This window comes from Strongylocentrotus purpuratus, unplaced genomic scaffold (genome assembly GCF_000002235.5).
Source record: "Strongylocentrotus purpuratus isolate Spur 01 unplaced genomic scaffold, Spur_5.0 spur5_scaffold_4, whole genome shotgun sequence".
Taxonomy (NCBI): Eukaryota; Metazoa; Echinodermata; class Echinoidea; order Camarodonta; family Strongylocentrotidae; genus Strongylocentrotus; species Strongylocentrotus purpuratus.
In genome coordinates, this window is record NW_022145610.1 from 18,244,571 (window position 1) to 18,265,926 (window position 21,356).

The window sequence follows — 21,356 nt, forward strand, 5'->3', positions numbered from 1 at the left end:
TTGGACCTTTGCTGCATGTTATATCATGGGCTGAATTTACTACACAAATAATATGCATTGTATAGTATACTTTGCGATTTTGCATTTATATTAATATACTTAATCAAATAATAAATAAATAAAATAATATTTCATAGCTAGTGCCAAAGGTACGTGTACATTAAAATTATCTATAGATCATGGATGGGAGAACGATGAAGGTAAATAATACCGTATGTGAACAGTATTTGTCCCCACCTGAGAAAAAGCCTTGAGACAATTGCAGTGTTTTATTTATCTATTTTTCACCTTGTTTTTTGGTACTAGAAAACAATGCGATATTTTTTGTGCAAATATCATTGAATTGATATATTTACCTCGATAACAAACCTTGTTAAATCATCTTGTGTCATCTGTTTAGTACTTCAGCAGAAAGTCAACATTTGTGAATATAGCAAAGTATTTGTAGTACAGCTTCCTCAGTGAGTTGTTAATAGAATTAACTGTACAAGATACAGGAAAAAGGTACATGTTGAATTACAGTAACATGGTCTAATGCTACAATGTATAAGTTTTAAATGAAAAGAGCTACTCTAAGATATTCAACATATTTTGTGTATCACATAATTTATTTTCCACATCACTTCCTTGATGAAACTAAGTATTAGAAATATATGTTGTTTACTGTGCTTCTTTTTTTCTGCAACATTCCATTTTTTCTGAACTTTCACTTTTATATGCCAGAGGCATGATGTACAGAGAGGTACATGTATATAGCCTGTCAAGAGCCAGACGAGCTTATACTCTGTGTAAAAAGTTTTTGTTTGTGTCTGTTGTGGGTTGCGAATCCACCATATTGAAAACAGAACCCTGCCATGGTTTACCGAGTCCTACGTGAATGCGCTACGGTCACGCCTATTTATATATTTTCAAATACAGTGTATTCAATAGATATTTACCACGTTTTCTCTACTCTTCAGTATTTTGCTCATATTCAGGGTTGTCGTATTGCTTGTCTTCAGTAATTGTTTAATACTGCCCTATTTATTGTTGGACTTTGGGTATTCAAAGCAAAATGCCATTATAGATCTATTAAGCCCCAAGCACACTTTATAAAAGCACCCTCAACCCTTTTTTTTAAAGAAATTGCAATTGCATTGGATATTGAAGTTCAAACAATGTTATTTTCCTGATTTAGGTTCTGGGGAATGGTTGAATACTGAAAATAACAATTTGAATATCCATTGAAAGTCTTCTAGTTGAAGTGAAGACCAAATCGCATGCATATAGTCAGACATCACAACAATTTGGAGCCAACTGATGGCTTTTCTTACCTTAAGGAGTCTTGCAAATTAGAGCTAGTATTCAGAACCTCATTCATAGCTATTGTATGTGTTAAAATATTTCTGTCAATATATTGCACATTCTTCCAAAATTGGATGGTATACGGTTTGAATAGTGAGCTATAGGATATACATTTTCTGCAATTTCTTTTTTTTTCCATTTTTACTTCATACACTGTAGTAAGGGATGTTATAAGCTTGTATTCAGTTTTTTCTTCAAAAGCCATGGGCTCTTTGTATTTATTGACATGGTACATAATGAAATGAAGCTACATAATTTTATAATGATTATTATGTTAGTTATTTCATGAATATCAGAAATACAAAATCTGTTATCCCTGTCATGAACCATTTTAGCGTAGTGCTGTCTATTTGTGTGCATAATTCTTCGTGATTTCTTCAAATGATTGAAGTTTGTTACGTTTTCATCCTGCAAAGTAATAGATGAGATTGAATCATATTAAACAATGTGATGTGTTTGTAATTCTTCAAAGTTCTTGCCCCAGAAATAGCTGTCATGGTAACTTGTGAATGTTTCCTGTTGCAAGTGTTTCAGCTTTCTTCGTACTGTATACTGTGAACCCATGCAGCTATTAGTTTCAATTAGTAGATGTTGAGTATTGTGATGCACAGGAGGATTCTTAAAGTGTTTATTTATTTATTTATTTACCACTTGTGGGATGATACACTAGTGGTTCGTTCAAGCGACACTTTTTCACCCTAGAAACACGGTTTTTTAAGACATTTAGTTTAAAACACAGCTGCGTTCAAGCGATTTCAGGCGATTTTTCGTTGGTCGCAAAAATATATGTGTTCAAACATGAAATGCTGAAAAAGATGCATTTTGTATCGTGATTCTACAGAATCACTGTCGCTATAAATCGCTTGAACGCAACAGGATCTCAATCATGATTCTATAACGTCATTATCGTGGCCCGCTTCCAGGTTTGGCAGACAGTCGACCCTACACAAATTAAAAAAGCACGATGCAAAATTGACCTATACTTCCTGGGTCAAACTGCGCAGTGTGATGAGCAGTGGCTGGGCTTCAAAAATGAGCAAGTATCAGCGTTGATGAAAAATCGCTTGAACGCTCTCCCGCAGTAACCATGTTTTTTAACGGCGTTTTGATTTGTGATTCATGTTTGAGATTCTAGCTTAAAAAAATCACTTGAACGCACCCTATGATCAACATGAATGCTGTCTTTCAATGGGGATCCACAAGGGTATCAATCACCAAATATTATTTTGTTCTGTATGTTGGTAGTTCCATGTCGTAATACTATATTCACAATGCGAGCTTCAAATTTTACTTCTGTAAAGAGATTTCGCGTATCTAAACATCAAAGTTACTTGTGAGTAGACTACTCGACACACCTGTACATATTCACTTCTGAATGATAAACGTCTATAAACCAAAACTACAACAACACGATGGCGAAAAATAGGACCTGCTTGGAACCCAAGTAAGACTTGGATTCAGTGCGCGCTATGTTATGTTATTCTTATTTTCTTCATACTCTTTTATCCGTTAAGCCCATGGATTGGAATGCTGGTGTGTTTATGTTGATTTCATCCCATAGGAAAGAAATGAGCCTACCGCATACTCCTGCGGCAGACTTGCCGCAGATCTGCAGCAGACCTGCCGCAGACAGTCATCTTTTTCACATGCAAATTAGTTTTGCCGCAGACTTGCCGCAGACTTGCCGCATACTCTTTCAGTATGATGAAGAGTCTGTGGCAGACTTGCTGCAGACCTGCCGCATACTCTTTCAGTATGATGAAGAGTCTGCGGCAGGTCTGCCGCAGACTTGCCGCATACTCTTTCAGTATGATGAAGAGTCTGCGGCAGGTCTGCCGCAGACTTGCTGCAGACTTGCCGCATACTCTTTCATTATGATGAAGAGTCTGCAGGTCTGCGGCAGACTTGCCGCACACTCTTTCAGTATGATGAAGAGTCTGCGGCAGGTCTGCCGCAGACTTGCCGCATACTCTTTCAGTATGATGAAGAGTCTGCGGCAGGTCTGCCGCAGACTCTTCGTCATGAATATTCATATCTCATATAGACCTGCTGCAGACCTGCCGCATACTCTTTCATATCCAGTATGTGGCAATAAGGTATGCATGTAGAAGAACCAGTGATAAACTGATTGATACTTCATAATCAATATTGGCAATATCGATATTACCAATTAGGTAATACCAATATGTATATTCTATTGTCAATTGTATTAACTTCATCACATTGATCATTTGAAGTGTATTCAAGAGTAACATTTAAAGTGACACAGGCTCGTACACATATATATACTAAATATGTATATTGTTTCTTGGTTAGGTATCATAGTTTCTTGGTTAGTAATCAATATATCTATTGCTTAAACGTGAATGTAATTGTAACATGATCAGACAAAATAATCTATTGGTTAATAATGGCAAAAGAAAAATAGAAATCACAAAAATGATGTGCATTGTCTTAATTTGCTTAACAAATCATGATAAATGTATTTTTCTGTCACACGTGTAAAGTAATAATGAATATGCATGAGATGATTGGTTTCAATTGGCCCTATTAGACTTTAATGGGATTTCCTGTGGCAGACCTGCCGCAGACTGTTCCTGTGGCGTACTGGTATGCGGCAAGTCTGGAGCAAAGTTTCGCCCTGCCGCAGATCTGCCGCAGACTGTTCCTGTGGCATACTAGTATGCGGCAAGTCTGCAGCAAAATTTCATCCTGCCGCAGATCTGCCGCAGATCTGCCGCAGACTGTTCCTGTGGCATACTAGTATGCGGCAAGTCTGGAGCAAAGTTTCATCCTGCCGCAGATCTGCCGCAGACTGTTCCTGTGGCATACTAGTATGCGGCAAGTCTGCAGCAAAATTTCATCCTGCCGCAGATCTGCCGCAGACTGTTCCTGTTGCATACTAGTATGCGGCAAGTCTGGAGCAAAGTTTCATCCTGCCGCAGATCTGCCGCAGACTGTTCCTGTGGCATACTAGTATGCGGCAAGTCTGCAGCAAAATTTCATCCTGCCGCAGATCTGCCGCAGACTGTTCCTGTGGCATACTGGTATGCGGCAAGTCTGCAGCAAAATTTCTTTCTGCCGCATACTTCGGCATACTCTTTGCCGCAGACTAAAAGTCTGCGGCAGGTCTGCGGCAGGTCTGCAGCATACTTTTCACTTTCCTATGGGATATGTTCTAGTGGATGACAAATTATTTGTGAGGTACACTTACAACTTTGATGACATATGTATTAATTTATTAGATATCATGATTAACTGAAATTCAGCATTTTTTTTTTAATTGTGTGTGTTGTAACTAGAGGTTGATGGATGTGCCTGTTTTGAAATATGTATATAAAAGATTCTATGCATGAAGGCTCTATTGTACAGTTTATCAAAGATTTTATGCATAATTTATTCAAACATGTGTATATACAATTAACAACTAAATTACTCGAACCCTTACCAATTTTTAAAATTTTTTAAGGATGTGAAAAATTGATTTGTCCTGATTTATGTTTCTTGAGAATGTAAGATATTAAAGCTTATCAACACTAGTGTGGCTAGGAGGGATTAGACCACACAGCGAGGTCACTGACAGGTGGCTATATCTCATCAACTTAATACAAAAAGCAAAGATATCAGATTTACAAGGGATATGAATAATTTAGTTGTTAACTGCATACTTCACCTATATTGATCTGTGTATGTGTGTTTTCATTCAAGTACAGTATTCTTGAGCTTTTTTAAAGTTGCTATTAAAGCCCGTCTGTACTAGTTTGGCTAGGAGGGATTAGACCACACAATGAGGTCACTGACAGGTGGCTATATCTCATCAACTCAGCTCTCAAATAGCATAAGAAATAGAGGATCATGGGGGACCAACAGGCACCGATTGGGGAAGTTATCTATATAGACGGAGCAAGTAGCTACAAGTAGGACAGTGGGGCTTTGAAAGGTTACATTCAAAAGTAATCAACATAGGCCCTAATTAAACCAGTTCACCTTGCATTCTTGAGTTTAATACAAAAAGCAAAGATATCAGATTTACAAGGGATATGAATAATTTAGTTGTTAACTGCATACTTCACCTATATTGATCTGTGTATGTGTGTTTTCATTCAAGTACAGTATTCTTGAGCTTTTTTAAAGTTGCTATTAAAGCCCGTCTGTACTAGTTTGGCCAGGAGGGATGAGACCATCCAGCGTGGTCACTGACAGGCAGTTATCTCATCAACTCGGCTCTCAATTAACATTAGAAAAAGAGGATCATGGGGGACCAACAGGCACCATTAGGCATTGTTTTCTATATAGAGGGAGCAAGTAGCTACAATTAGTGCAGTGGGGCTTCAAAAGCATGCCATATCTTTACTAGTGCAAAGTATCTTTATACAATTTTAATATTTCTATGCATTCTGATGCTACATCTCAATGGAACAATTTCAATGAGTGACGGTTCTAAAACAGAATCATCAGTAATTTTTAACTCTTTCAGTGCCATACACAATTTAAACCACCCATATGTTGATGTTTAATGTAGTAGGAGGTATAAGTTGGAAAAGTAAAGCCTTGATAGTAGTTTTCTCTTGTAGATGATGTCAATTCATTTGTATAGTAATGATGTCATATATGGTTTATGTTTTTTTTTCTTCGTAATTGAAGAATGAAAAGTGGAGTGGTTGAATTAGGTCCTTTGTAGTTTCTTGAATACTTTTAAATGTAAGCTTTAATATGTCACATTGTCAAGTAATATATATTGGACAAAATAACTTTTCCACAAACTTTTAAAAAAGTACAAAGCTTGGCAAGGGTATAAATAATTTAGTTAACTGTAATTACCAACAGGATAATTGCAAGAGTATGGGTGGATATATGCTTTCTGCTGCATTTGTATTCATCCTCAAATTTTAAACCAGAAGCTTTTGTGTGTACACTACTTTTTCTTATGTTCTGACTCAGATTAAATAATTATTGAAACCCTAAATCTGGTGTGATGTAGTTTAAATGCTTTTGTTGAGTTTTCATTTGGATATAATTCACACATATGTATTATAAACATCAAGAATATCTAAAGGGATAATATGTCATATGTGTAAGTTACACATCTCAAAGTCAGATTTTCCTTGGAAGTGACATAGACACACATAAATACACGTAGAAGGGGATGGGCTATTCCAGGCCTGGGGAGTGTTTCACAAAGACCAAGATCGACTTTAAGTTGGACTATGGCAGGCTGTTCATGCCACTGTTTGCTCTCACCATTATGATCTTTAGATAATATTTTTTCCTTCTATAATGAATTATCCAAAAATGTAAATTCTGTAGATTTGTGACCATGATTTGTACGTCCCTTGAGAGACAAATGCCAGTAAATGGTGAGAGCAAACAGTGGCATGAATGGCCTGCCATAGTTAAGTCCAATTTAAAGTCGATCTTGGTCTTTGTGAAACGTTCCCCTGGTCTTCCAAATTAAATAGACCATGCATGCATACATGTATCTCTATCACTATTCAGCATCCTTCTACACTTATACTCGGTGTAAAAATAACTTCTCAATGCTTTCGATAAAAGTAAAAAATATGAAATAAGATGAATTACATGATATACCATCAAAATTTATTCCATAATCATATATAGATTTTCAATATACATAAAAAAACATTTGAAACATAATTTGTTTTCCCTCTGATTAGTACATGTATCACAATTTCCATGACAATATCAAACACATCTCAACAAATCATGAATTTCCAGTCTTCTCAAACAATATATATTTTCTCACATTCCTGCCTCAGACATAATAGAGAGGTGAAGTGTGACATTTATTTTTGAAATTTCTCGATTTGTTCTTCATTTTCCGAAAGAGCATCAAAAATAATGTCCAAATGTCGAAAGCCAATTGGCTGAGATATGACCATCTGAATGAATAGATTTCCTATAGGATTTCCTATACTGCTCTGGTTCATAACATTATGAACCAGAGCATTAGTCTTTCCCATCGCTACCTACTGAAAGGACCATTATGTTTGAGTGTTGAGTACAAACACCCAATGAAGGCATGGTCCAATACAAAAGTTGAGTCTGATAGTCAACTCTTTAATACCTATGTCCTTTGATCCTACAGTGTCAAATGGTGACCTCTACCCAACAAAACACATACTCAATAGTTGAGTTAATATACAGTTAGAGTAATTCTAAGGAGTCTGTGACTATAGTTGATACTTGAAAAAGTTTGGTGAAAGACTTGATACTAACAAGGGTCACATGCACATGAGCACCCCATTTTCAACTCCAGGGGGTGTTTCACAAAGATCCTAAGTCGAACTTAACTCTAAGTTGAACTTAACTCTAAGTTGGACTATAAAATTATGAAGAGCCATCTGTAGCCTTAAAACAAAATATACTCAAAAGCAAAAATTCAAGTATTTTAGACTTTTTATAAATTCCACATCAAGAACATGAAATCTCCTTGATAATATAAAATATGAATGATTTGAATCAACATTTTATGCCTTTTAAAATAACCTTTACAAAATGTTTTCATATTACCAACGGCTTTCCATAATTGTTAAGTCCAACTTAGAGATAAGTTCAACTTAGGATCTTTGTGAAACACCCCCCAGGGGCTCATGCACACAGACTATTATAAAATCAATCAATCTGCACTGAAACCCTTATGGAGAAAGACAGTGTAAGCCCTAAACAGTCTCTGTATTAAAGGTTGTCTGAATTATTATCTTTGAAATCACATCCATATTCACATAACTTACAAAGTACCGGTACACAGGGCTAGCTGCTTCTAAAGGTACCTCACACACAAAAAAATTATCTCTTGGAGACTGCGATCACATGTTTCTATACTCTACAGACACGCTCTTCAACATTGTGTTGAATATATATCCAAAATGCAATACTTTACATCTTGCAGACACCATAGAATGACATAATACTTATGAAAGTTTGCAGTCTGTTTGAAGCATCATGTTGAATCTATATGATCTGAGGGATCATAACTTTGTAGCAGACTCCACAGTATCACTCAAGACGAGTGAAGCTGTGCAAATTTGAGGTACCTTGCGTGAGGTATGATGTTATATCCTCGGTGGAACCATACGCTTCTTGTAGACACCATAATACCACATCAGACTTGTGAACAGAGACAAACTGTACCTGTAGATACAAGAGATGCAAATGTCTTTGCATTAAAACCAATTTCTGAGTATAATTTGAGGGTTATTTTCACCTAAACTTTAATAGTTATGTATGGTCTGTCCTTTTGTATGGAGCAGAAACATGGACAATAAGCAAGGCCATGGAAAATAGAATAACATCTTTTCAAATGTGGATTTACAGAAGAATGATGAAAATATCCTGGAAATGAATGAAAATCAACAAAGAGATATTGCACCATATATATATATGAAACAATGAGGGCCCCGGGGGTGTTACGCATGACTTTACGAATGACTTGAATATGAAGAGCTAAATAGAATACTCAAATCCATTTAATTGCATAAGCTAAAGTTGAAATGTTAATCTTATCGTTATTAACAAAACATTTTAATGCAAAGTGTATTTTTGGCTACAATGTGATTTTGGGAAATACAGTCACACTTTGTTAAAATGTCAGGAAAAACTTTGGGCATCCCATTGATTTGGCTCTTCATATTCAAATTATTTGTAAAGTCATTCGTAACTTTACGCACAGCTTTATGAGACACCCCCCTGGATGGACAGGAGCGATGTATCTCTTCTTACCATGTCAAGATGTACTGCATGTGTTCATTCCTAAGGCTGATTCTGGTTTGTCCTCCTACGGGTCCTCCAGGCACCGTGCTACCTGTAGCAGGAGGAGTAGGAAACACAAAGACGTAACTCCATATTTTGCCAAAATGAGTATTTGATATCAAAATGTTCAGAAAAATGTGGGCTTTCCAGGAAACACAAAGACTTAACTCCACCCAACACCCCATTAAAGAAAAAGGCTTGTTGAAAATTAACCCATAATAAACAATGCAGAATAGAATGAGGAATAATGCAAAGGGTCGTAAGCTTACTAATGTGGTGAACTGCCAGAAAATGTCAGATAGAGCATTTAAACATGAAAACACATACAAATCAATGACAAATCGTTAAATGAACAATAGTGGCATTATCTTTTTTTTTTCAAAGGCTTGTTTAAAATTACCCCATAATAAACAATGCAGAATAGAATGAGGAATAATGCAATGTTAATGAGCAAATTCTACAGATAACGTGATAAAACCAAGGATGGAAAGCAAAAAGAAAGCAAAAGAAGATAATGAAATATTGTACAGCAATTTAGTTCATTAAACATTGTGGCTCATATCTTCAAGGAGATGTCGTTTACATAATTGTTGAAATTGTTTTAATGTCCTACTATTCTTAAATTTTGATGGTAGGTTATTCCAGAAAATCAGGCCATTATTTTAACATTACATCATTATTTCTGGGAATGGCAAAAAAAATGTAAAAATGACTTAAATTGAGTTTACAATACCTCTATCAGCGTCGATCATTATAGGCAGGGTTTTAGCCACTCTGGACATGGCCTCAAGATCACGATAGTGCCATCTGTTCTTCACTTCATCGTTGTTTGGCATGAACTGAGCCCTCTACAGGTAGAAAGTGGACAAGGGTTAAACTCATAGGCCCGAATTCACAAAGGAGGTTTAAATTTAACCCACGGTTTAAACCTCGCTTGGTATTCACAAAGCGAGGTTTAAATAACGCATGGTCTAAGCTCTGCATTATGACGTCATATGACGCGTTGAACCGTGGGTTTAATCTAAACCTCCTTTGTGAATTTGGGCCATATTGAACCATTAGGCATACAGGGGTAGTACCCCTGTATGCCTAATGGTTCAATATGGCCCAAATTCACAAAGGAGGTTTAGATTAAACCCACGGTTCAACGCGTCATATGACTGTCTTTCCATTATACAATGAAGATTATTTCAATTTAGTTGCAGAATTTGTATTAGGGAATATGCATAACTCACTCAAATATAATTGCTTTTGTTTAAAGTAGCATTACATTTTAAAAAAAAGTAACATTAGGTACTCTACTGAATTCTAATGGAAACAAATCTACTACTTTCCACAGAATTTTAATAAATGGCTGAAATTTTTGTCCACTGCTTTATTGCCAATGTTGACCAATAAAAAAAGCTGTTCCTTTAATTCCCAATATGAGTACTTGCAAAAACAGATTCTCAAACAGATTCTCAAACAGATTCTCAAACAGATTCTCAAACAGATTCTCAAACAGATTCTCAAACAGATTCTCAAACAGATTCTCAAACAGATCCTCAAACAGATTCTCAAACATATCCATCAATAACTATGGGAAGTAGATTTTCATTGTTTGATTTTTTAGTTGATAAAATTGTATCTAAAAATGGATCTAAAATGGTCCTGTGGTTGCTGACCTTCTCAATATAAAGAGGTACATGATTCAATATATTATTAGTGAATTTCTGAAATGAGATGTTTACCTTTTCTGTTAACCTGACACAACCAACTAAGTCAACTTCACCCGTTTGCTGCATGGGAGATAAATATCAAAGAGATAAATATCAAAGACAAAGTACATCAAAAGTTTCACAGATGATCAGAAAAAGACAAAATGTGACAGGTTCTCTCCTTTTCTCTTTTTTTCTAGTCAGAAATACACCTTCCATTAGCATATTCAACATTATATTTTGTCCAGAATGAAATCATTCAAAATTGTGTTTGATTTCATTACACATTTCCAGAAATATCTCAAAAAGAGGCACTGTAGAATATCTTATTCAAAGAATGAGAAATAACCGCAAATAATGATTGATATAACAAGCTTGAGGTGAAAAAGGAAAGAGGAAGAGAAATTGAGTGAGAGATTGAAAGAGAGAGAGATTGAGAGAGAGAGAGAGAGAGAGAGAGAGAGAAAGAGAAGAGAGAGAGAGAGAGGGGGGGGGGGGGGGAGAGAGAGAGAAAGATGGGGGGGGGGTGAAGAAATATAGATATATATCAAACAAAACAAAAAAGAACATTTAAGGTAAAAATAAATAGTTGCTTATTCTTCTACCACAATGCCAATATTATAGAATATTATTTCCTGTATGAGAAAGCCACTCAATGCTAACACCTGTCTACATTTCACTATCAGTTATTGTATCAGTGATATGCAGAGATTAACAAATACACTTAAAGGTATAGACCAGTTTTGGAAACGCCCCCCTCTCAAAAAAATGAAAATGGAAGCTCGTATTACCAATCATGTGAAAGAATATGTTTTGACTAATGCATGATGATACAAATTTTGCCAGGCAACCGCCTACTAATTAATATATTTGGTAAATTATCATATCTATCCGGCCGGGATAGATATCGCATAGTCCCATATACATCTTTCTGTGTACAGTGCTTGTAACTTTACCAAGACTGGGCCAAATTTCTTATCATTTTGATGATTCCAGAACCTTGCAGTACACACCAATACTTTTATGCTATAGATGATCAACCTTTTCTGATCGATTCCACACCGTTTCATTCACAATATAATCGCATGACCAGAACTCAACTTCATCTTTACGCTGTCCTCAAACTTTTAAAAATACAAGAGTAACAAAGAACACACCTGTCCCGAGAGTCTTTTCTGTGGATCCTGGCTTTTCCTTGTAACCCAGCCTCTGTTCACCAGAATGTCAACACTGAAATCAATGGAGAAACATATTCACTGTTTTCATCACTTAAACACTAATTTTGAGCTGTAATCAACCTAACATCCAGGACTCTGTTTCATAAAACTTGATATCAATAACAAGTTACAAGCTACTGTTATAAGCTACTGAAATCATGGCATCTGATTGGCCAAGAGCAAATTTGTCATAGAAATTCAGCATTTGTTATAGATAACAAGTTTTATGAAACGGGCCCCAGCTGTACTAACAGATAGAACCTCTTGGCACAAATATACTCATATGATCTAAGCTACTCAGTTTGTTAACCTGTTAGGGACTATTAGGTTATTATTTCTAACCTTTCAACCATACTTAAATGACCTTCAAATGACCTTTATATATGGACTAACTGCTTGGATATTTGGGGGCCTGTTCCTGGGCCTCCAATCATGCTTTGAGCCCTTTTTATTGACCAAATAATAGTAATTATTATATTCTGCTTGCATATAGTACATATTGCATCCAGAAATGTGCTGTTGCATTAAAAAAAAAAAAGTTTTATTACTAACCCAGCTCTGGTCCATCTGCCCTTATAAAGCTCACTCAAGGAATTTCTTCCAATCGGTAACTATTAGCCTATTGTCTATGGGAACAGGGTGGTCCCTGTGTTAAGTCTATGGGAATGCAAAAATTCAGGAATCATCGGGTTAACCACACTTGGGTAGTGTGGCAAATGTGGATTTATGTCTTGTCAAAGGATGTGGCAGGGATTTGAACCCCATCACTTGTGATCCAGTCAAGTGTCGTGGCTGAGTGGTTTAAGGCGCTTGACTGGAGATGCGAAGGTCGAGGGTTCGAATCCCGACACGGCACTAATATCCTTTGGCAAGATATTAACCTGCACTTGCTACTCTCCACCCAGGTGTTAAATGGGTACCCGGTTGGATGCGACCATCAAACAGTTTTCGAACGTCAAGTAACGCCTGGCTGGAGTGCTCCCCAGGGAGTGGAGATTGCGCACACAGAGTGTGCGGGAAAGCACTGAATCCAATGATCAGGGGTAATAGTATATCTGTAAAGCACTTAGAGACATTGTACTAATGGCTATATACTTATTATTATTATTACTACAAGACCACAACACCTAAAAATAAAGAAAAGGAAAAGGCATACTAAATGCTCACCCTAGGTCTGAGCAGTGGAATGGAGTGACAACATGGACACCCGTCTGTCCGCCGGCCATCATGCTACCTGAATGACTACCTTCATCGGCTTGCAAGAGACTCCTTGGAAGGATGTACATCTCTCTACTGTGATCAAATGAACCACGCACTCTGACCTTCTTGTATTCCAGCTCATTCAGTTCCGAGGCTCTATTAAAGGAAGACATTCAATTCATTTTTATTTCATTTCAAACAGAAAGATAAACAAAGGTATTTTATTTTTTTCAAATATTAATTCAGTGGGATAGATCATAGTTTGTTTCTTGAATGTGAGTTATTTGGATATGATGTTTATGATTTTATTTTATTTCTGCATTTTTCCAAATATACAACATACCATATGCAAACAATAATTTCTTCATGTCAAAATGTTTTTGTAACATAATATATGTATATAGTAATGAAACTTAATATTTCCATAACATATTAATTATCATAAATTTAAAGTATTATCCAAAATATTCTGTTGGAAAAGTGCAGGAGACCGCAATCATAAGCAAAGCTTGACAAGGATGGCGGTCTCAAAAAAAAAAAAAAAAAAAAAAATCTTTGTGTATGAGTTGGTGAGTGTGTTGTGCAAAACATCCAAGTAAAAGTAAAAGGAACAAAATAACATCATAAATAAAGTGGAGCTCACTCTAGAGGCAAAGGAACAGGAGGAGCATTAGATCTCTCTTGTAGATCCTTGATGAGGCCCAGTTTCCATTTGCGTCTCTGAACCTGCCAGGTGCCAAGACCAAAAGCTGCAACTGGTATGACAAGCAGGAGATTGCTCATGAGTGAAGATCCTCCTTCTCCATTGGCCTGGGTAGAGCTGAGCCGTTGACCGAGAGGTGGCTTTTGCGAAAGAACATTCTTTAAAACGAGCATCCTCTGTAGAGAATTTCAAACAATTGCACATGTTAATATTAGTGTTAGACCTCGTCAGTGTTAATCCTTCAAAATGATCAGAATACCAAGGACAAAAATTACCCAGCACAGCAGTAGAATAGTATAATGACTGCTGTAAGAGGAATAGTTGTTTTACAGGCTCAAGAGGATGTTGCATCCTGATATCACCCGACACATGCCAATGGGTGATGGAAAGATGCAACGTCCCCGAGTGGACGATCCTTATTCTCGGACAAGGGCCCTACTTGCACGAAATAGACTAACTCTAGTTTGACTCGCGTCCACAATTATACAGTATTACAGAGATAATATTGAGCTAACAAAGATGTATTAATAGTGAAATAGTCTAGCCGTCACTGTTACGATATACGATATCCGATATATCCGGTATCCGTCGTAGTTCAATAAACATGGTCACCATCATCACAAACCTGACTGCCGACTCGTCTATTATCATGAGTATCTACCAAATCTAAGACCCTCGAACTCATCATGGTGGCAGCTGCTGGGATCTTCGAAATCAAGTTTGATTTTTGAAGACACAATTGATCCAGTTCACGACAGTTGGGAAGTATAATTAGCAAAATTATCGTCGATTAGCGATTTGTCACGTCGCACTTTTTCGTATGCATAGTACGTGCATCGTACATACCGCACAGTGTACCGAGACACTGATGCTACTGCATAATCCCGATGAACTCGTACGTGAATGGTGATGTGTGTATGAGCATATAAAGGTTCATAAAGCCTGCTCAGAATAGCCTAATCAAGTTATAACTGTGCTCAATCACTGACACAGGGGTCTGCATAATAACTTAACTAGTAAAGTTTAAATCTAAAATTAAACTAAATCAGAGGTGTGAACATTAAACCTGTTTTCAGATAATATTAACAATAATATCTGGTGTGTGAGGAATTGTCACTGTCGGACATATTGAGTGAGAGTGATCAACATTTTCATTGCATGAGACACCTAATGACATTCACACAGGTGTGAGAGCGTACACAGGTTTACGTGTACGAACCTTATCAACACCAGCCGGTTAGGACCTGTTCACACTAAGATAAACAACACAAAGATTTACACTCATTCATATAATCTGTCGTAACCAATACGCACACGTGACATATACAATGAGTACTAAGTATCCAGAGATGAACTGGGAGGTACCAGACCTACCCGAAGAGTTCAAGCTATTTAAGCAGAGAATGGAGCTTGTGTTGGCAGATCAAGAAATAACTGAAAACAAAAAAAAGGCTATAAAAATCAAAATCGCTGTAGGCAACGAAGGTTTGCGCAGAATCAATGCGTCTGGGCTATCAGAGGCCGACCAAGAAAAACCACAAGAGCTGTGGAAATTATTTGAGAAACAAATAAAGGTAAACATTAATTTTCGGGTCCATCGTCTCGAGCTGATGCGATATCGGCAGAGACAAGATGAGAGCATTGACGCATTCGTTACTCGATGTAGAGACAAAGCCAACACATGCGATTTTGAGGAATCCGAGCTTGCCGAGCGGATAATGGAGGTAGTCATCACCTCAACACCAAGTCTAGAATTCCAGAAATTCCTATTGGACCAGCCTAAAGGATATCTAATCGAAGCAATTCTTGTAGAGGGTCGAAAATACGAGGCAGTTGCGGCGAGCAGAAAATGCCTAGAAATGCTTGAGCCGGCTAAAGAAAGCATAGATTCGTTCAAGCGGAACCAGGGACGAAAGACGTGTGGAAACTGTGGACGTATCCACAAACCTCGTCAGTGCCCTGCGTACAACGATGTGTGTCGTGCCTGTGACACAAAGGGCAATTGGGCCAAGTTCTGTAGAAAGGCTAAGAACGATCGTAGTCGAAAACCAGATCGTAGATCAGATGACCATAAATCTGATGACCGTCAACCGAAACACGGTAACCAATCACGATCAAAATCAAAGGGTCGAAAGTATAAACCGATAAGTGAAATGGACACTGAACATGATACTAGCACAGATCATGAACATCAACAATCAGCAGGTCCATCAAACTTCGAACATTTTGACACCATACACACGATCGGAACACACACAGTGATCAACTCAAAGGGTACAGTAGCTTTTGCAAACATTGACATCATATGCCCACAGAAATCAGGTCAGCATTACCTATATCTGAAGATAGACTCTGGGGCAAGCGCTAATACTATCACAGTACGCACAGCCAAACAAATATATGGTGACAAGTGGAGGCAAGTAGTGAAACGTACACCAGTAAAGCTAGTAGCATATGGCGAAATATCAATACCATGCGTTGGTACACTAGACATAAAGTGTAGATACAAGAGTCCAGAATGGTATACACATACATTCTACGTAGCAGACGTGAATGGACCAGCTATCTGAGGGTTGTTAGGTTGCACAGATCTCGGGATTATCACAATCCACACAATGCACAAGGACACACCTACACATACACCTATCACAAGTGTTAGTGACCTCAAACAAACATACCCAGATCAGTTTGATGCCATAGGAAGCTTTAGCGGGAAAGCAATGCTGCATCTGAAAGATGATGCAGAGCCAACCATAGATGCACCTAGAAAGTGCAGTGTCCATCTGAAGGACAAGATCAAAGCCGAACTAGATAACATGGAGAAGCAAGGAGTCATCAGAAAGATAGAAAACCACACAGATTGGTGTAGCTCGATGACCACCGTTGTGAAGAAAGATGGATCCATACGGATATGTCTTGACCCCAGAAGGTTGAACGATGCCTTGAAAAGGTGTCCACACAAAATTCCAACCATGGAAGAAATCCAACCAATCTTCGCAGGAGCTCAATTCTTCTCCAAGCTAGACGCAAAGGCTGGATACTGGTCAGTACACCTAGCAGAGGAATGCCAAGACCTGACCACCTTCAGAACACCATTTGGAAGATATTGTTTCCAAAGATTACCCTTCGGCTTATGCACAAGCCAAGACATCTTCCAGCAACACATGGATAGGATCGTCCAGAATGTGCCTGGCTGCGTATGTATCGCAGACGACATTGCCATTGTCGGGAAAACAGAGGAGGAACACGACAAGAATCTCCACTTACTCATGGAGACAGCGAAACAGGAAGGACTCGTGTTCAACAGCTCCAAGTGTACTATCAAGAAGGAAGCTATCAGCTACTTTGGATCCATGTACACAAGATCTGGAATCTTCCCAGATCCAAGCAAGGTTGAAGCTATCAACACAATGCCTTCACCCAAGGACAAGGAAGATGTTCAGAGATGCCTAGGATTATTCACATACCTAGCACCATACATTCCTAATCTATCAGAGAAGTCAGCACCACTTCGTGAACTCCTTCACAAGGAAATTCCATTCGTCTGGGACGAGGATCACGAACATGCCTTAAACAGCCTGAAAAGCGCAGTCTCATCGGGTGCATGCCTGCAGTTCTTTGACCCAAAGAAAGAGACAACCGTTGAGGTAGATGCATCAATGAAAGGGCTGGGAGCATGCCTGCTCCAAGATGGCAAACCCGTAGCTTTTGCATCCAAAAGTCTCTCCAATGCACAGTCCAACTACTCGAACATAGAGAGGGAAACCTTAGCCCTAGTCCGATTCCATACATACCTATTCGGGAAGGAATTCACTGTGATAACAGATCACAGGCCTTTGGAGACAATTTGGAAGAAACCTCTAAGAAGCGCACCACCTCGTCTACAGAGACTATTGATCAAGGTACAAGGATACAGATGCCAAGTCAAGTACCGACCTGGGAAAGAAATGATTCTTTCAGATACCTTGAGCCGTCTTCCTAACCCCAAGGAAGCACGCGATGTTCCACTAGACATCAGAGTGGAATCAATCTGCTCCGAAGTAGAAGACACTCATCAAATCGACTTGATCTTCTTCGGACAACACAAGAGAACAGAACTCCAGAGGGAAACATCCAATGACCCTGTTCTTAGGTCATTGTGGCAGACAGTCACTCAGGGTTGGCCTGAAACTCTCCAGGAGCTGCCGAAATCCCTCAGGGAATTCTGGTCTTACAGAGATGAGATTGGAGTATCTCAAGGAGTACTCTTCAAAGGAAGCAGAGTCATCATACCGAAGACACTTCGAGAAGATATCCTCAGACAACTTCATCTTGGACACATGGGAATCGAGAGCACGAGACGACTAGCTCGTGAGACAGTGTTCTGGCCACACATCAACAAGGACATTGAACAGATCGTAAAGCAATGTGCTGCATGCCAGGAACACCAGGCAAGGCAACAGAAAGAGCCGTTGCTTCCCCATGATGTACCTTCAGCACCTTGGACTAGACTAGGAACAGATTTGTTCATGCTAAACAGACAAGACTATTTACTCGTCACTGACTATTACTCCAAGTATCCGATAGTCTACAAGCTGACTGACACATCAAGTGCTGCAGTAGCCAACGTGATGAGTGGAATCTTCAGTCTATTTGGTCCACCAGAGGAGATCGTATCCGACAACGGTCCACAATTTGTCGGGAAGCACTTCAAGGACATGTGCCGGAAGTGGTCGATCACCCATACAACCTCTTCACCTCACTATCCAAGATCCAACGGACTAGCTGAGAGAATGGTTCGTACCGTCAAGAATCTGTTGAAAAAGTGTTCACAGACTGGCCAAGACAGTCAACTGGCTATGTCACACCTAAGAGCAACACCCGTTGACAGTCACATGAGATCACCTGCAGAGATGTTGTTTGGAAGACCCATCAGAACAACACTGCCAAGTCATCATCTTTCAAGAGAATCTACCACCACTGATCATCTCTTGAATCGACAGAGTAAGATGAAAGAAACGCACGATCGACATGCGGGTCCAGATCTTCCACCACTCCACGTAGGACAACCAGTCAGAGTCCTACATCCCAAAGATCATACTTGGATACCAGCCAAAGTATCCAAAGTCTGCGACGAGCCTAGGTCGTATGAAGTATCAACACCTAACGGAGGAATCCTGAGACGAAACCGATCTCACCTGAGGGAGATTCCATCGTCAACCAACCCTACTCCAAAGCGTGTTAGGTTCGACGAAGACTACACTTCACCTACTCAAGCAGAAACACCAGAGCAGAATGGCAACAGCCATCAGCCAACACCAGAAACTCAGAACATTCAATCTAAAGGACCAACATCAAACTCGCAAACCACAACAAGATATGGACGCAACATCCGTACACCAGCGAGATACATGTTTGAAGATTGAAACTGAACTCTTAAATTTCTTCAAAGAAGAGAGAAGATAAAGAAGAACACAGAAGACGCTTAGTTTAATGTAGTCTAAGAAGTTTATCGTTCATATGTATGTATAATCATTGTACAGTATTTTTGGTATGACAAGCATAATGTTTATAAGTCTAAACAGATGCTAGCCCAAACATGTTTCGTTTGGAAATTCATTTTATAAAGGAATCAAGTTATATCAAAACTATGTTCAATCTTGCAGATCAACTGTGAAGTTGAAAGTGGAACGATATAATTATATAGACAGTTAAATACTCATTCGTTAATACAATACAAAAGAAACGTATTGAAAACAAATCAAGATTTTATGTTATATAACCTGATTGGAAAAAGTTTATTAGGAAGCAAATAACCAAAACTTGCATACTACCAAAAGTATTGTTATCAAAGCAATATGTCATTAATCATCGATCAGTGATGTTCACTGATTCCCAATCTTTCCAGAGGAAGGGGGATGTTACGATATACGATATCCGATATATCCGGTATCCGTCGTAGTTCAATAAACATGGTCACCATCATCACAAACCTGACTGCCGACTCGTCTATTATCATGAGTATCTACCAAATCTAAGACCCTCGAACTCATCAGTCACCAGAGAATTTATCGAAAGACTTCCGTAATGATCGTAATCTGCATTCTGAATTTGAGTTTGGCTGAACTAGAACCACGAACACTTTTCGACATTAGGCCTACACCAAAAGTAACATATGGGACAATGCTATCGAAATTACGTAATATTAACATACTGCATAACCTATCTAGAAATTCCTTTAAACATATGATTTTACCTGGAACAAATACGTTCTAGTAGCCGAATTCATCCCTCTCACTCTGAATCTATTCATCATGACGCTTCAGTCGTACTTCAATAAACAAAGGGGAAGCTTTTTCAGTTACCGAACAATAAAAATGCAGGTGAATGTAGACGAAAAATATACCAATCACAAATTTGAATGCCGATTTGAAGATTGCAACAGTTGGAGAAAAGGAATATAAGTCCAACTAACAAAGCAAATAAAGACCATAGGGCCTATACAAACAATGAACAGCATGCATGCACTTTATTTTTTATATATTTTGATTTAGATTGTTAAGTTCCAATCAGAGATATAATGTTCTCCACCAAAGAAAAAATTAAATCTTTGTGTCATATTGAGAGGTGCTCAGTCAGTTATTTTGTTTTTCAGATCCAATCATCCAGCCATCAATCAGGCCTAAAAATAAAAACTTGTTGCATTGCCCTTTAGGTGCCAAAACATGGGTCGGTCGGTCGGAAAAGTTTTTTTTTTTGTCGCACTCTAGCTTAATTGGGCCGATATTTTTCAGTTTTAAATGTTTTTTTTGTTTTTTCCCGCCCTCTTTTGGCTGATATTTCTCAGTTTGTATTGCTTTAATACATGTGTTTCGAGTCATCGTTTCATTCATATCTTTTTCACCTCATAATAATCCATGGTTTGCAATGTTGTGTTGAGACAACACTCGAGATTTCCTGCTAACGAAGTTGGTTTTTAACTACCTGTAAAGCTTGCTAGCAATGTGAAGATTGTTTGGAATAATTTGATTTTATGCATTTATATCAAAGTCAATCAAAATACATATTTTTTTATTCATTAATACAACAAATTCTAAAAAACGGTTGAAAAAAAAAAGTTTTTTTAAATGCCGACCGGATTTTCAGATTTTTGGGTCGGTCGCAAAGGGCAATGCAACAAGTTTTTATTCTAGGCCTCATCATCATCATCATCAACCTTTCTGACCATAAACTAACTACTCTGTCAATATGTATCAAATCAAATTATGCTGATTATTTATCTATTATAAAATGGAATATTCACATAGCAATGTAAAACTAACTAGCCAGGGATTATATTTCATGTCACATATCAAATCAAATATCAGGCCGATTTCGTGCATTAAAAATAATTATATTTTATAAAGATAGTTTTAGGCCTATACCTCCAAAAGTGATATGTTTTAG

General features: G+C 38.0%; 1 protein-coding gene across 1 annotated transcript; it reads right to left on the bottom strand.

Moving 5' to 3' along the window:
* Nucleotides 1–7,978: 7,978 nt before the first annotated feature.
* LOC592318 (surfeit locus protein 1) lies at nt 7,979–20,313 on the bottom strand. The gene is made up of 8 exons (XM_030997586.1): nt 20,167–20,313; nt 13,872–14,107; nt 13,196–13,384; nt 11,969–12,041; nt 10,845–10,892; nt 9,848–9,962; nt 9,085–9,166; nt 7,979–8,496 (listed from the first exon to the last, which is right to left on the bottom strand). The coding sequence occupies exons 1-8, from the start codon at nt 20,224–20,226 to the stop codon at nt 8,418–8,420; spliced, it is 882 nt and encodes a 293-aa protein (XP_030853446.1). The 5' UTR covers nt 20,227–20,313; the 3' UTR covers nt 7,979–8,417.
* Between the last annotated feature and the right edge of the window lie 1,043 nt (nt 20,314–21,356).